General features: G+C 39.1%; 1 protein-coding gene across 4 annotated transcripts in view; it reads left to right on the forward strand.

Moving 5' to 3' along the window:
* Positions 1-15,855, forward strand: part of negr1 (neuronal growth regulator 1) — a 206,532-nt gene that overhangs the window by 163,390 nt on the left and 27,287 nt on the right. The window contains exons 7-8 of one of the 4 annotated variants that reach the window (XM_061738436.1): positions 5,706-5,750; positions 11,704-11,727. The exons of 1 other annotated variant lie outside the window; for it this stretch is intronic. In XM_061738436.1, coding sequence (XP_061594420.1) covers positions 5,706-5,750; positions 11,704-11,727 — 69 coding nt within the window. The remainder of the gene's footprint in view (positions 1-5,705; positions 5,751-11,703; positions 11,728-15,855) is intronic. 2 more of the 4 variants (XM_061738437.1, XM_061738438.1) reach the window with 2 other exon arrangements.

The raw sequence follows: 15,855 nt of genomic DNA on the forward strand, positions 1-15,855 counted from the left end.
AAGTAAGTGAAAGTGATGCAAATTAAAGGAGGAGAGGATGAAACATTGCAGTCCCTACACCTACATTAGTCTGAATATAAAGGTGCTGTAAAGGCCCCTCCTGCTCAGAGCAGCTCATCCTGGTTAAAACCTGGTAAAACCACGTCATCCTGGTAAAACCAGGACCAGAACATTACTTAGCAGATGTTCTTCAGATGGGGAGTCAGAGATGCAACATGCACTTTCTGTTTTGAAATGACACTTTTTATGTTTATGCCACTCACTGCTTAGTAACTGTTTAATAAATACAGTTTTGGTAAATTTGACTTATTTGAAAGTTTAAAATGAGCATATATTAATGCAGTATGAACAAGAATGTTTTAATTTAGACATATAGAATCATCATACTGGTGTGATTGTATGCATCAAAGTGTTAATTCAAGGCTAAGGCAAAATATCGAGATATATATCGTGTATCGTGAAATGGCCTAAAAATATCGAGATATTAATAAAAGGCCATATCGCCCAGCCCTAATTGCAATTAAGGCTTTTTAGTGAGCTGATGGCAGTGTTTGCAATCGTGAAGTGTTAGGGTACGGCTGGACAGGCTAAGCCCAGCCAAAGTTTCTAATCCATTATGAACACTGTGGGCTAATCTGCTCAATGTTGTGCAAAGAAAGGCTCTTGTGAGTGATGTAGACCATGTTTGCAAGAAGGGATTTGAAAATTACTCAAGATGTACCAAGCTGACTGACTGTCTCCCAAAATTACTGAGAGCTCTGATTTAATCAAAAAATGCTTCTGCGAAGGGTTAGTTTGTGGTGGTGCACATTTATGCGATCTGACGTTTGCAAGATATTTACTTTTATTCTGTCTTGTTGCAATATTGGTGCAATATTCCCAGTTAATGTGACTACATTATATTCACACACAATGTTTACGATCTTAACTGAGGTATAACGATCCCTAAATTGGCTATCATGGTTTCGGTTTCCTATTTTATGAGCGAGATGGAGGTGAACTTCGATGAAAACACTGAAGCTGTTCACTCCAATTTTCTGAGTACTCCTCCAGCTTAATTGGTCAAGCTCTTATCCCCCAGCCCACCTCAGCTTAGCCCTGGAGATTTTTTTTCCACCTTTTTCTCTGTCTTCATTTCCTCCTCTACTCTCTCCTCTCCTTCCCCCAAGCAGTAATCGGAAGAGACTGATAGAGAAGAAAAAAAGTTGCCCTCGCTCTGGCTGTCACCGTTCATCCTCCCTCAGGCGGGAGAGACACTGTTGGCTAGTGGGTTAATGAACATTTTGTTCATTTGTCACGCTTATCAATCACTGCATGTGTAGGTGTCATTTTGACACGTCTTCTCATCTGCCTCTGTTGTTGATTATGTTGTTTATTCCCACACCGTGTGATTGTACCTGAGTCATAGAGCAGAGATGCAGGAAAATGGAAGCCAAAGGTGAAATCTGCAATGTTGCTCTGTGATAACAGCCCAAAATGGATCATCCTGAAGTCACATGGACATTGGATGACTGTGTCATGTTCTAGCAATTTTTATCCATCCCTGCTTCCTGAAACAGAATTGTGGTCGCGTAATTTCCACCCGCTGGAAGGTTTTTCAGTGTTGAAACAAGAAGGATGAGAAAAAGGTATTTTGACATCTTTTCAATTATTTTCAAATACTCACATTAAAAAGATGAACTGAATATATTTAGCATTTGGAGGTAGAGTTTCCATTATTTTCTCCAAAAGCATAATTACAGTATTCCACCAGTTACCTTTTATTCGAATGCCTCAATTTCCATATTTAAGCAATCAGCAAAACCATTAACATTTTCCACTTTGAGAGCAAGGAGGAAATGTTTGGTGCTGAAACGGAGTGTTCTCACAGAAGCTCAGCAGGCACCGGACTTTTATACGCACCCACACCACACCCACCCGCTCCAAGTCCTAAAGGAGGCAAGATGTACCCACAGGATGATACATGCGCTGGCCTGCGATCAAAATTGCATAGGACGAATAACTAATTAGCTGGCTTGCATATAAACACAGCCTTCAACGCCAACTGTTCCACCAGCGTAGAGGCAGAACTGAGGGGATATGTTTAATCTGGACTGCTCATAAAAGGAAAGGGTTTCTCCATGACCAGTAAGTTGCAAATGCACTCAAACTGTGTAGTTAAGATGAATTTGATACCTACAGTGACTTGAGACATTATCCCAACATTCTTTTTAATATTATTTTCCTGTATTTTATTGTGAAGGCACTTGCACAAAAATATAAGAGTATTAATGAGCATTTATATTGAATCACCAAGTAAGTTTGTAGTTCATGTATTTTATCAAAACTTCAAGTAACTCTAACACCAGATATAATGTGATTGGCTCAGTTTTATTAAAAGAAACACATCATTATAATACCTATATTTTGAGCAGGGGCCCTTAGGAGCATTGGTTTCTAAAAATGATTTGAGATAAATGTCTTGCATTGTTCCATCCATAAGGAACAAAGAGAAAAGCAAACCATTAAACGAAATGAAATAGCTGTGAAAGCTAATGTGTTTTATCTTCCAAAAGAGAAGCTGTGTGAGAGTCTGGATGGCATATGGAGTATGAGAAATGATGTGCAGCTCTGTCGAAAGAAAAGAGTCCAAGTCAGCGTGGAGCTGCGAGGCAGAAATTGCATGTCAAAAGATATGTTCCACAGTAATGGAGGAGTGAAGGAGAGCTCATGAAATGATTCACTGGCGAATTCATGCTCAAGTATTAATCAGATATCACCCGCCTGGCCTTTTTTTTTTTTTTTTTTTTTTTAAATGAATGAAAATGAAAAGATGTTCTTTTAACATATCAACGTTCTCCTGTAGTGGTTAAAGCACTTAGATCTGGAGAAGAGAAGATGCATTTGACCATTTTCTCACCAGTACATACTTTCACGTAAGAACACTGATCCCCGCACAATTTCAAATTCAGACAGAATGATGCAAGCAAATGTTTTATTGTTGTTGCTATAATAGCCGCCTGTTAAACACCATCACAGTCATTACACAGTTGTTAGAGCACTTCAGAAAAGCGACGGGCTGAATGAGAGCACTATGTGGACCACGATGTGCCTCTTTATGCCCTGCAGTTGGAAGTGGCCATGTTGAGTTCCCATGTAAATGGATTAAAATGGAAAGTCAAAGTATGTCATTTCACTATTGCTTGGCCTAGATACAGCAGCTCACTGCTCCAACATGAAGTAATATTCTTTTAGGAGTGAACATGTGTGAAGGGTAATCAGGGCTGCCTCGGTTCCTCCTTGTAACCGATAAGCTCCCCCAAATAAGCGACGACGTCTTTTGGAAGAACGTGAAGTATATGTTACCTGTGTGAGGAGTGTTAAAAGCTGTTTAAATAATGTAGCTACAAGTAAAAGTCACAAACCTGAAGACGCTGTAAGCCTGTCAGCTGCATTACGTTGAGATGTTATTGAGGAGCAGCTTTGCTTTGCCAAACACCTCAGACTCAAATGAGCCACTGCACAAAGCTGGTCCCAGCTTATCTTAAATGGAGTACTTGTTTACTGAACAGAAAGCTATTTTATTGGAATATTTGTTACCCCACTTAGATTCAATGGGAAGTAGTGTCTGCATTAGAGTCGACTGCTGAGTCTCTGTGGGAGTATCTTAACTCCGGCGGATAGAAGAAGCTTACACGCCCTTATGAAACTGCAGGTTTTTAAATCATAAAGACACACATAACAACAGCATAAATGTCAGACATCTTTGATGCATTATTCCAACAAACCAAAGCATATTTATTTATTGAGAGTAGTTTAAATAAAAGACAACCCACCACAGCTTGATTGCATAAATGAGCACCCCCTCCCTACTATCCACGCCTCCAAGGCTTATTAACCTCACACGACTAGATGATGAAACTTAATCCCACTTTTATTTGTAAAAAAAATGAAAGCTCCGTGTGACATCATCTCCTGCATGCAGCTCTTTTTAGGTCATTCCAGAGGTTTTTCGATGAGATTGAAGTGTGGGCTCTGACTGGTTCAGGATTTTGATCTTTCTTTCCTGAAGCCTTGGCTTTTTGCTGATTTTAGTGTTTTGGATCATTGTCTAGCTGGAATGTGAAATTGCTCTTCATTGTCAGCTTTTTTGACAGATTGAGGAAGGTTTTGATTTAAAATATCATGATACTTTTGACTAATCATCCCATCTTTCTTGACACGTGCCCCTGGGCCAGCTGACGACAAGCATGCCAATGCACGATGCTACCCCCACCATGCTTCAGTCGCTGTCACACACATTATTGTTTTTTCAACAACCCCCCCTGCGTCTCCCAGAATGGGCGAGATTTTATTCACAGACAAGGTGTGAGCACTCAACCCCAATAAGTTTTCCTCATATTTTCTCCTCAACTTTGGAGAGTCATCCTGAACTTCACAATGTCTTTGTGGTGACACACTTTCTCCACTTATTGATGGTGGTTGTAACAGTTTTCCATGGCGCTTTGAGTGCCTTCGATATTCTTTTATAATCCCTCTCCTGATTGGTACTTTACAACATTTAAGTTTTGCAGTTTCTTTGGTGTTGTATTCAGCTTGGAGCCACGGGCTACAAAATGCTGCCAAACATTCAAGCAAAAGTGACAGCAGCAGCTGACTTTTATCTGGTTTCAATCAGACTCACTTTATTTGAAGAACTGAAGGCAGATTTATGCCATTAACCCCCCCAGCCTCATTTTTTTTTTTTTTTTTTTTGCTTTAATTTTCAGGACAGTTTAGCTCCGGTTGTGAAATGTTGTGGAGTCATTTGCAATCAGTGTTTTTTGTTGTTCTTTATGCATAAAACATCTCTAATTCTTTTTTTTTCCATATTTTCTTTTGAATTGTTTGTTGGAAGATCACATTAAAGATGGGACACTTATGACATCTATGTCATTGTTATTTCTATCTTTAATTTCTAAAGACCTGCAGCTACATATGTAGACCTTGTATCTCCAGTGTATTAATGTGACCAAGCCTGAAATCTGTTCGGTGTGACATCCAACAGACACAGCTTAAGTCTGACTCTCTGGGCTGAACTTTTCTGCATTTCACACTATTCCATCTCCCAAACACCAGTGGCTCAGCCTGAAACAAGTTCATAAGGTAATCAGATTGAAACTCTGAGTTCCCTCCTCCGAGGGATCAAACACTGAATATAAGTTCCCAATTTTTGCTCATTCTGTAGTCAGTTCATACATCATAAAGAAGATGACAAAAAATTGAAAACTGTGCTTCGAGCTGCAGAGAGGGAAGATAGAATTAAACTGATGTGATTTAAGAAATACAGAGGAAGTGCTGATGAAATTATGGGTGCTACCTGAGCATGGTGCGGTCTACTGTTAAAGAAAAGAAAGATCAGTCATATACCATGCCAGAAGTGAGATTTTACCCGGCCACAAAATCCCTACAGAGTTTTCTTTTTTCCTTTCTCAGCTGTAACTCATGCAAATCCGAGACAGCTTGCGGAATAAAGCGTATTGTTTATGAGCATGTGGAAGTTGCATCTAACCACTGATACATCAGTCCTTAATGCATGGAGAGGATTTGCCTCCCTTCCCTGTCCTCTTGTCCTTGCATGCATCTTTTTTTTTTTTTTTTGTGTCACGTCTTCATTCTGTTAATAATACATGAATGTCCTCTTTCCCTCCCCCCCTCCTTCTTCCCCTCCTCTCCTCCCCCTTTAGCAATTATTGAACCCACCACCACCACTAGTGCTGTCTCCAGCCCAGGTCAGTATATGTCACCATGCTGTACACCAGATCAGTACAGACGTCTAAGCTGAGCCAGAAATCCTCCCTTCCATCTTGATTTATGTCAGTTGGCTGGCTGGAGTGGCTGCGGGGTGTACAGCTTCATTGTATGTCCTTTATTTGCATTTACGTTAAGTTATAGTGTAATTCTGGGTTGGCTTCTACGGTCTGGCTACTTATACCTCCGGCAGCCTGTGTCATTGCAACACCCTGCCCCCGTCCTTTCATTACCGCTCCCCACCACCAGCACTTGGAGTTAACAGTAGCATCATCAAGTGGCTGTTCCATGTTCTTTTTGGCTCTGGTGCTTCTCATACTGCTGATGGCTTTGTGTTTTTCTCCTTGTCTTTTTTTACCACCACTCCCCACACGTATACATCAAAGCGAAGGACACTGTTGGTGGCAAAGGGCCTTGGTTTGTTGTTTGTTAGATGGCACCACTGCTCTCTCCTTGTACTTTATCACTTCCTTTCTTTTCTCCTCTCTGTCACTTCTTTTTGTCTTTCACGCTCTCTAATTCTTCTGACTTCTTTTCCTTTTCTGGAACAATCAGTTGGCTCTCTGCAAATCTCTTTAACCTGATCTCCTGCTAGTGATGTTGTTGGCGCTACACTTTCAATGTCACCCTTGTTTCTCCTCCTCGCTGTATTCTGCCGCTTCCACATTCCAGCCCAGAGTAATCCTCCTCTGCCTGGTTGTCTTTCCCCCCCTTTTGTAATGGTTTTAAGCACATCTCATAATGTAATCTCTCACGCCGGTTACATTATTTCTGCTTAATACTGCTCACATGCACAGAATCACGTAGACTCATTCACTGAAACGCTGTGGCACAGATGCACATTAAAGAGACTGAATCAAAGCCATACGTACCACTTGGTACATGGGCATACTTGAGGGCTCATACTGCATGATTAATTTGTGTTTTTGTGAGTTTACATTCGATTGTGAACGGGCCTTTCTCTACCTGTCTGACTGAGTCAAATATAATTATCCATGCAGATTCAGTCAGATAACACGTTAAAATAAGCTAAGCAATAGCAAACGGTCCCTGCATGGCCCTGAACTCTCATTTGATAGAACGCTTGCAGAACAAATGACAATTTCATGGTTCAAAGGAACACCAGTGGCTTCTATCATGGTGATAAAGTCACTTAGTGAGCCACTGTTCTTGTTTTGTTCCAAGTTGTGTTTGAAGTTAATTTTTTTTGATGGTGCCCTCAGTAAGTGGCTTGGTAAAGGGAATTATTTTAGATCGCTGTAAAGGGCTCTCTGCCTTAACCTTTGTATGATGAATTTGAATAATTAATCTGAGCAGGCTATTATCTGCTTTTATTTCCCCTGTGAATGGGTTGGAAAGATGTGGTCCCCAAATAAGGCATGAACTTTTAGCCTCTAACACAAAAATATCTGGAGATCTGAAGTGGAAAAATTGCTCTTCCTCCACAGCACTTGTAGTATATGCTTTAGTCCATCGATCAAGCAAATCAAATGAAAAAATCTGATTACAAAGAGGAAAAAAAAGACAATGTTAATAGGTAACATAAGTCATCTGGCTTTTATTTCTAACCTTGCTGTGCAAGTACTGCATGAATAAACATAATCTTATGTGGGCTAAAATTCTTTGTTGTTGGTTATTTAGATTCTGTTTTAGCGGGAAATATTAGGCTACATGACTCAGCAGCGCTTGTCTTACAAGCTTGTCTTATTTAAGAGACAACTGCACACATCCTTGCACCATGATTTGTTTTCCACCAGTCACACTTGTATCATGTTTTTTTTTTTTTAAAGAAATATGATGTTCCATGATGAAAGAAATGGTGTTTACTTGAACGGTGTTAAATCTTCTCTCAAAAAAGAAAAGCTAATTACAAGGATGCATTTGTCACAAACAGCTATAACTGCTGCTGCTACATATCACTATGGACCCGTGCAAAACTCTGCTACTACACACATAAGATATCCTGGCTTACCATCGACAAACACACAGGGGTCTAAAGATGTAATGTTTGACACAAAAAGCAGAATGCCCTTAGCCTGGGTCCCTGTTATCATCCGGAGAGAGGAGGGTGTAAATCATCAAAACCAGATGGGTCAGACAACCCAACCCGCTCCAGGAAGGGACACAAACAGATAGCATCCAAAGTGACGAAGAGATTCTTCGTGCTGCAACGGACCACTGCAACTTTGAAAGAGAGAGCTTTTGTGAGAGAATGGATCAGTTCTGATAAGGACGCCCGGCAGTGTGGTGATACTTTACCAACCAGACCAGACTGCTCCAACTTCCAAATTTAGACGCAGTTGTAAATTGTCTCTCTTGAAATGGGTCTTTTTATTCACCCATTCACAGCCATTTCTACCTGTTCAGAAAGCAATGAATCAATCGCCACGGAGCAGGGGCGGGCATTTTTCAATGACTCATACAGAATCACAATTCAAAACACCCAAGATCACTGTTGAATTGCTAATAACACCTTTGATGTTTTGCCATTTTTGACTACTACTGGAATGTCACTTTGCCTACATCACACACTTTGTTCCTTTGATTACTTTGTCTATTCAGTGGTAGTTTCTTGTGCATTCAGTGGCATTTCATTTTAGAAATCAAAATCAAACGCAAAGAAACCTGACTAATTCTTTGTATCGAAGAGGAAAAGAATCAGGATGGCTGGCCAGGTTACATTTGTTCTAAGTCTTATTATTAGCAATAACAGTTAATAGTTTAGGGAAATTTCTCTTAATTTTCTCTTTAGGTAGGGATGTCAGATAGAAAAACGTGCTCTGGTGCATTCCCACTCAAAATCAGCAGACATAATATAATATTAATGGGCCACGGAGCATAGCAGCGAATTATGATGGTACATTTAACTCTGTATAGCTTTCTTATTTGAATTTCATTTTGCAGTTTTTATTTAGCAACATTTTTGTAGTTTCACAGATTATTGTTTTTCAATGTATTTTTTTATTTATTTGTAATACTGAGAGGTGAATCCTTTTTTTGATTTCCTAACTTGAATGCACTCATATGTTCTCCCTTGCCAAGTCAAACCTACCACAAACAGAAAACTAAGCCTGCGACTTGATAGGCTTTCTTTTGACTGATTACAACTTGAGATTTTGCATTAAAAGAAAAAGAAAAGGTCATTGATGTTTTCTTCACACTGAGGAGCTTAAGCTTATTTTATCTTTAGCATATGGTGTTGTATGCTTTGACCAAACCATAAACCCCTACTTCATTACTCTAAAGCAGCTGGCTCTGCGCCATCCCATCATCCTAGTGAAATGTAGATCTGTGATAATAGCATATGCTCCCACCGGCTGCCACTTCTGTTTATTCATGCGCATTTCCTGACCGCAGGAAACAGTATTTCAATGGCAGAGCTTAACCACAACTCTGTGCGAGGTGCAGTGTACAGGTCTTGTTAAAGGAATATTACAAGCATTAACTCTCAAAAATACAGACAGGTTTTGTGTTTTCAAATATGATTGAGAAACTGTCCCACTTTCATATTTACCACACACCTCCGCCTCTAATATAAGGGAAATCTGATTTATATGTGATAGAATTGCAGAGAAGCTAAGGCTGATTTCAAATCTTGGCAGCCTGGTATGTAAATCGTAACTCTGACCCTCCCCTGACCCATCACAAGTCTGGGGAGGTGTGATGAATAGATCAACAAGTCTGTGAAGCGCATGTGTCTTGCTAATAGGCTCATAAATGGAGTTTATAAAATACGGTAGGCAAATGGCAGAGCAAATTTTTTTTAAATGTTCAAAACAAATCTGATGAATGTGTTTTGTACAAAACATCAAAAAGATAATCTCCCTTATTCAGTGCTAAAATTTAAGTCACTCGGCTCCCCAAGGATCAGAAAGTTTTACTTATAAAATAATTGTATCAATCATGTCAAGTTTTTTTAAGAATATCTAATTATATCACAACGTATAGAGCTATTTCACTATATATACCACTATATCAATATTCTCTCTTGGCAATTACTTTATAAATATTAGACTATCTGTTACTGGAAGAAGCTCGTGCATACCGTTGCTCTTTGAAATTGTGTAATTCATTGCTTTGTTGAGTTCTCATCAAGCTGATTTTCAAAATGCTGTTTCATTATATTCTAACTTTAGCTTTAATACATAATGCATCTACAGCAGTTCACTGAAGTCTAGTCTCTTTAGACTGGTTCATATTTGGCCGCAGAGACATGTGATGGTATTAAAAGTGAAATTGTTTGAAGTTAAGTTTTTATCTGTTCAACCAGATGAACCGAGGTGCTTCACTACGAATGAGTAATAGCCTCTCGATTTCTGCAGCACCAAAATATTGGTTGTTATCAAGTGTATAATGAAGACAATGATTAGGGCTGAGATACACTGTTTTCTTTTGTATTTCAAACAGTAAAGCCTTGTGGGAGGAGATCAGGATGGAAGAACAGAGATGTAGCGAGACTCTTTTTTTTTTTAGCGAGACGCATTTTCAGAATATTTTTTCCTATTTGTGATTATAATAATATATTATTAGATTTTTCAAAAACGGAGATGGAGCAGAGTGAAAAATTAAGTAAGAAGTCACGTCATTTTATACAGGTCCAAACTTCATTTGGACCCTGGATGCCTCACTCTCATTTAATATAACGTATCTGCTGCAAAAGTCTTCTTTTTCATCGTTCTTGGTTTTATTTTCAGAACTACAGAAATAATGTCCGGTACACTCATTACATTTCAAAATGGGTTTGACAAAATCCTAACACACACATAACATGGGTGCAAAGTGAATTGTAAAATGAGTTATAAGAAGGTGAATACATGTAAACATTAGAGGTACAGAAATCTTTCAGTTCTGAGATGCATCGTGATGCAAATGGGAACGTTTATGAAACACGGAGGTGATATAGTACATCAAATGTACGGGTGTGTAAAATTTGCCATGCAAAAATGAAGTACTTTGGGAAAACAAATAACGTAAGGAAGCTTTTTTCACCCCAACCTGACATTTCCAACATGAAAGACCACAGTTTGCCCAACTGTCAGGCACATTGAAAAGTTCAGTTGACACTTGCTTCTATTTACTTTTGGTGTTTAATGCACCACTGGGGTAATCCAGCACGTTTTTTGATACGCCACACCATTTCTTCTTCTTTGATGTCACTTTGTCAGCCACATCAAACAGAAACAAAGCAAAAGCTCTATTTTTAGTCATATTGAAAAGTAAAGCCTTCATGCCAGATAGAACTTAATCACAGAAAATTGCTGTATTCTTCAAGGCATGTAGCAGCACACACACACTACTTACACTGTACCCTGAAACCAATGATGCATCATACGTTATATGTCTGTATGGGAGAAGGTGATAAACACAAGTGTTATGAAATTAAAAACTGAGGTATTTAGGTCTCTTTAAAAAAAAAACACAATAAATAAATGAATTCTGATGCTACTGCATGTGCTTAGTTTTCTTCAAGGATTATTAGAATATTGTGCATGAGAAAATTGCCACATACATATTGAAACTGAATCTCTTGAATGTCTAAGAATGAGCTGAACTGACCTGCCCGTTCTTTCTTTTGCACTAGACATAGTCAGCCACAGTAATCACTGTTATATCTGATGTATGAGAGTCCAAAAGAAAATATTTCTTCATCCTTTGGTATTCTTTTCAAGGGCACAACATGACTTCTGAACCTCCTTTGGTAGCAAACTTATTAAGCAAGCTCGAGCAAAAGTGGCACCATTCTATTTCATCCAGCAGACTGTAACGAGATGCACATTTCATTTAAAGATGCAATTTCCTATCACAAAGAGACTTGGCTTCACACCTGCTTCTGCAACCCCCAAAGCCTTGTCAATCAACTACCACAAAATTCCTGAACATTTCATGAACTAAAAGTATTGAAGATGCTGTGTGTGTTTTTTTGCTCTTCCTCAGATGCAGACATTCTAGATGTCACGGGTAAGTTCCTCAGCCTGCTTTGAACTTTTAGGTATCAGAAAGCTTTGGTCATACGGTAACAACCATTGACACTTCTGTTTTCAGAGGCAGAGGTGCTGAATTTGAGTTGTGTCAAGTGGCAATTATAAGTAACAACAAATGTGACTCCTAACTAGCTGCGTTTGTGAGTCACTGCGAGATAATGACGTTATAATTACATTTCACCTATGAAATATTGAATAGCATGACGCTTCTCCCACCCGTGAGCTTATACCCGAACCGTGTATGAGTATACTAGAGGGCTGGACTTGTGGAAACCAGTGTCTTAAACCACTCAAGGAGCCTCTACAGCAAACAACTCATCCTCTATTTTACCCAGCATGCCTGGTGTCAGACACACTGAGCTACCCACAGATAATCCATTTTGGCAGTGAATTTTCTGTCAGCCTTATCAGTTGTGGGTAGCGAGATCAAGAGCCGTGCAAACACCTTCCACAACCTCGGCGCACTGCCGCCCGAGCTCCTGGCCCACATGGTTTGTTTTGAGGTGATATGCTGACCTTCATTTTAACCGCATTCCCACTCAACAGTCACCCCTGGAAGGGCCTGATAAGCAGATGGCATGTCATCTATCATACTTGACCCCTCGATCCCTGGATAATGTAAATAGACAATGGATTTTATCGCGTGGAATTTCCCCGGTCAAAAACATACATTGAAGTGATCAGGTGCAAGAGTGAATATACTGAAGAAAAATCTGCAAGATTTCACTGAAATGATTATACATTTATTGGAAAGTAAACAAGGATAACACAGGGTCTAGTCGGGCTTTTACTGAGCTCAACGGCTTTGTATCGTGATCCTCTGCAACATCAAAGCTTGCCTGAGTTCATTCAACTGATTAGTATCTGAAAAGTGTTGCCTTTACAAACTGTAAGAACATATGTTTCCAGAAAAGGAAAGCTGGGACTTTGATATAGATATAACACACACTATGATTTCCATATGATGTTCTGCTTTCTCCCTTTAATTCCTTTTTATGAGTATTAATCAGGTCAGATTGGCCCTTAATTGTTTCTGAGATATTAGTTTTGTTGTGGCTGCATGGCCTTTTTCATGGCAGTGCCCTAAAAGGCTTTGTAATTGATTGGTAAGATGTTAGAAGCTGCAACAGTAAAATTGATTTTGCCTTTTATTGTGTCTAAAAGGGTCCTCAAAAACAAAGTAATGGCTCTTTCTGCTTATTTGTTTTGGTTAATTAATAATTAAAAATGTAAGATGTAATGTCAGGAAACATGTTAATAATGGGAATGTGTTGATACGCCCCAATCAAAGCAGGAATAAACATTGTTTGTGGTTTGATAAGACAAGGATGAACAAGCCATCACTTTTTGGGAATTATGTCTGCAGGGAACAAGCCACACCTTACAGTTTTTACTATAAATGTCTGTCAATCTTGAAAATGTGTCTGTTGTGAAGCAAAAGAAAAGCAATTATTCAAGTGGTACTTTTCTTAAATACTGTAGTTGCTTAATAGTAGCCATATGGTAACTGCTTCTGACATGTCAGTAAAATGTCTTTAACTTTAGGCATAAGTAATACCACATTGAACTTAATGTGAGACATGGAAATGTTTTTCCCTTTGAATATATCTGAAAATGCTATGCCATCCTAACACCTGCATAATCTGTAGGCTGCTGCCGGCAACCTGAATGTACCCATTATTACTGGAGGTTTTACACGTCATAACGATAGCAGAAGGGTTGAGAAGTCCAACAAGAACTGAGGTTCCAAACAAAGCAGCTAAAAAGTAAAAAAAGTAAGGCAAGTGAGAAACAAAATAAGAAGAGGTTTAGATGCTGATTTAAGATGATGGTGATAAACCATGCAGAGTCATACAAAAAGCTGCCAAGAAGCAAGAAAATATGGTCCCACGGCATGCAATGTGCAGCGGTGGGGCGCCAAAGACCACCTAAAAAAGCTACAACAGTGTTAAAACAACATCCATGAGTGGAGGGAAGTATGGGACAATAAATGTCTGCATTATGACGAGATACTGTGCTCATACAGTTTTATTTTTTGAAAGGATGCGTATGAAAAAAGGGGGTCGTCCCATAAGCGGGGTCTTACATTGAGGTCAATAGAACAGTATTTTAATTACTAAAATAAACATGTAAACACTGAGGAAATGTTTGTCATTGTCACGGTTTTTGTATTTACGTCCTGTTTTATTTTGAAATCCCATGTCGTTGTGTTTTTGTCTTGTCTTCCCTTCTCCCCATGTCTCCTGATCGCTTGTACCTGTGTCTCTTCAAGCCTTCTGTGTATATCTTGTCTTGTCTTTCCCTTCCTCCCTGCTGGTCTGTACTGTTCTCACCATCATGTGTCATTTTCATCAAGTATAGGCTCTTTTTGCGTTTGGAATCCTGCTCTGCAGCGCTTTTGTTTTAATAAATCACGTTCTTTGAGAATCTTGTCACCTCCGTCTCCTGCATCTGGGTCCTACTCGCCCGAACCTTGACAGTCATGTAATCAATAAGTCATACCATTAGCCAATCAATACCACAGGGTAATGGGTCAAACAGAGACAATAGTTTTGATTCATCCATCAACCTCTTCTTTGGTGTTTTAACAGTCTAAGCCAGTGAAACACACAATTTAGAAGATTTTCCCTAAAAAGAGGTTCAGTACCAAATGACCATTGCCAAACTGTAAATGAGTGAAATGTAGATATTTAACTATATAAAAAGAAAAAAAATAACGAAATATATATATATATATGTGTGTGTGTGTGTGTGTGTGTGTGTGTGTGTGTGTGTGTGTGTGTGTGTGTGTGTGTGTGTGTGTGTGTGTGTATGTTAGCTTCTGAAGGATTTCTGATTGAGAAACATGTCAATCCATGTTTTACATTGTGGCTTATACTGAAAGGAACAGCCCTAGATTTATTAAGGGATGTAAATCTTGGTCCGGAACCAAAATTGACGTCACTGGAAGCAGTTTTCAGCAACAACCCAATATGTGTTTGCAGAAAAATGGCAATTGATGTTTCCTCTTGAGTCAATTAGCCTGTCAAAATAGATTGCTAGTTTAAGCGTTTACAAGACTTAAAAATGTCTCGTCACTTCACTGAAGTGGGTCCCTGCAGACAAACCAAAGTAACATTAACTTTTTAAGCGTAGAGAAGTGCATGAAAGGACTGTTTGTACAGGCATTTGCTTCTTGTTGCCACCTCCTGTTTTAAATCCATACAAACCGCATACTGAATTTCATGCAAACTGTCAAACGCGAAAGGAGAGTTCATGGCCTCTGCTGCTATTTACTCATAAATATCTAAATACTGGGATGTTATTTTAAGTACTGGCTGGTGTGTCTTATTCCCTAAAAAACATTATAACTGGACGTCTAATTAGGACATTGGGATAAAACCTCTCTGAGGAGGTGTGATTTAAGTATTAAAACTGTATACGTTCTTAGAGCATTCAGATCACATTTTGTTTTATCACGTCGGCTTACTCAGCTCTCATCCCTTCCCTGTGAACAACATAAATAGATTATTATCTGTATTTCAAGGATTTAACCTTCACTGTTCATCTACGTTCCCTACAAAGACTCACATTCAGGGCCGCCATCCGCCTGTTTGTCAGTCTCTAATACAAATGGTCAAGCTGCCCTCCCACTCTGTCAGCAGATTATTTTACTCATCTCACATCTCTGTCAGAGTCTTTCTGTCTCTGCCTGTCTTTTTACGGCCCTGTCAGTCCCTTGCTCCCACATACGCCGCTCACCTTTCTGCCTCTGATTATCTCTCCCACCGCATCTCTTCAGGAGTGCAGGCCATTAAATGAAAAACGTGGTCACGCTGTCAGTCCCACGCACACGGAGAAGAAACGCAGTCATGACCACTGAAACTACAACAACCGTTTCACAAGAATAAGAAAACTATTCTACACTTTTTTTGGCTTTTATTTTTAATAGATAATTCTCAATATTTCCAGTATTATAAATATCAACCGTAGATATTAAAATTAAGTGTAAGATTTATTTCCAATTTTTCCAAGAACTTTCTCCCTTTTACATGTTTATTTCTAGCTCATATTTGAATTATCATAGCCAGCTTTGTCCCTGTTGTCACTTTTTTCTTTCATATTA

The sequence above is a fragment of the Cololabis saira genome, chromosome 13, assembly GCF_033807715.1.
Source record: "Cololabis saira isolate AMF1-May2022 chromosome 13, fColSai1.1, whole genome shotgun sequence".
Classification (NCBI taxonomy): domain Eukaryota; kingdom Metazoa; phylum Chordata; class Actinopteri; order Beloniformes; family Belonidae; genus Cololabis; species Cololabis saira.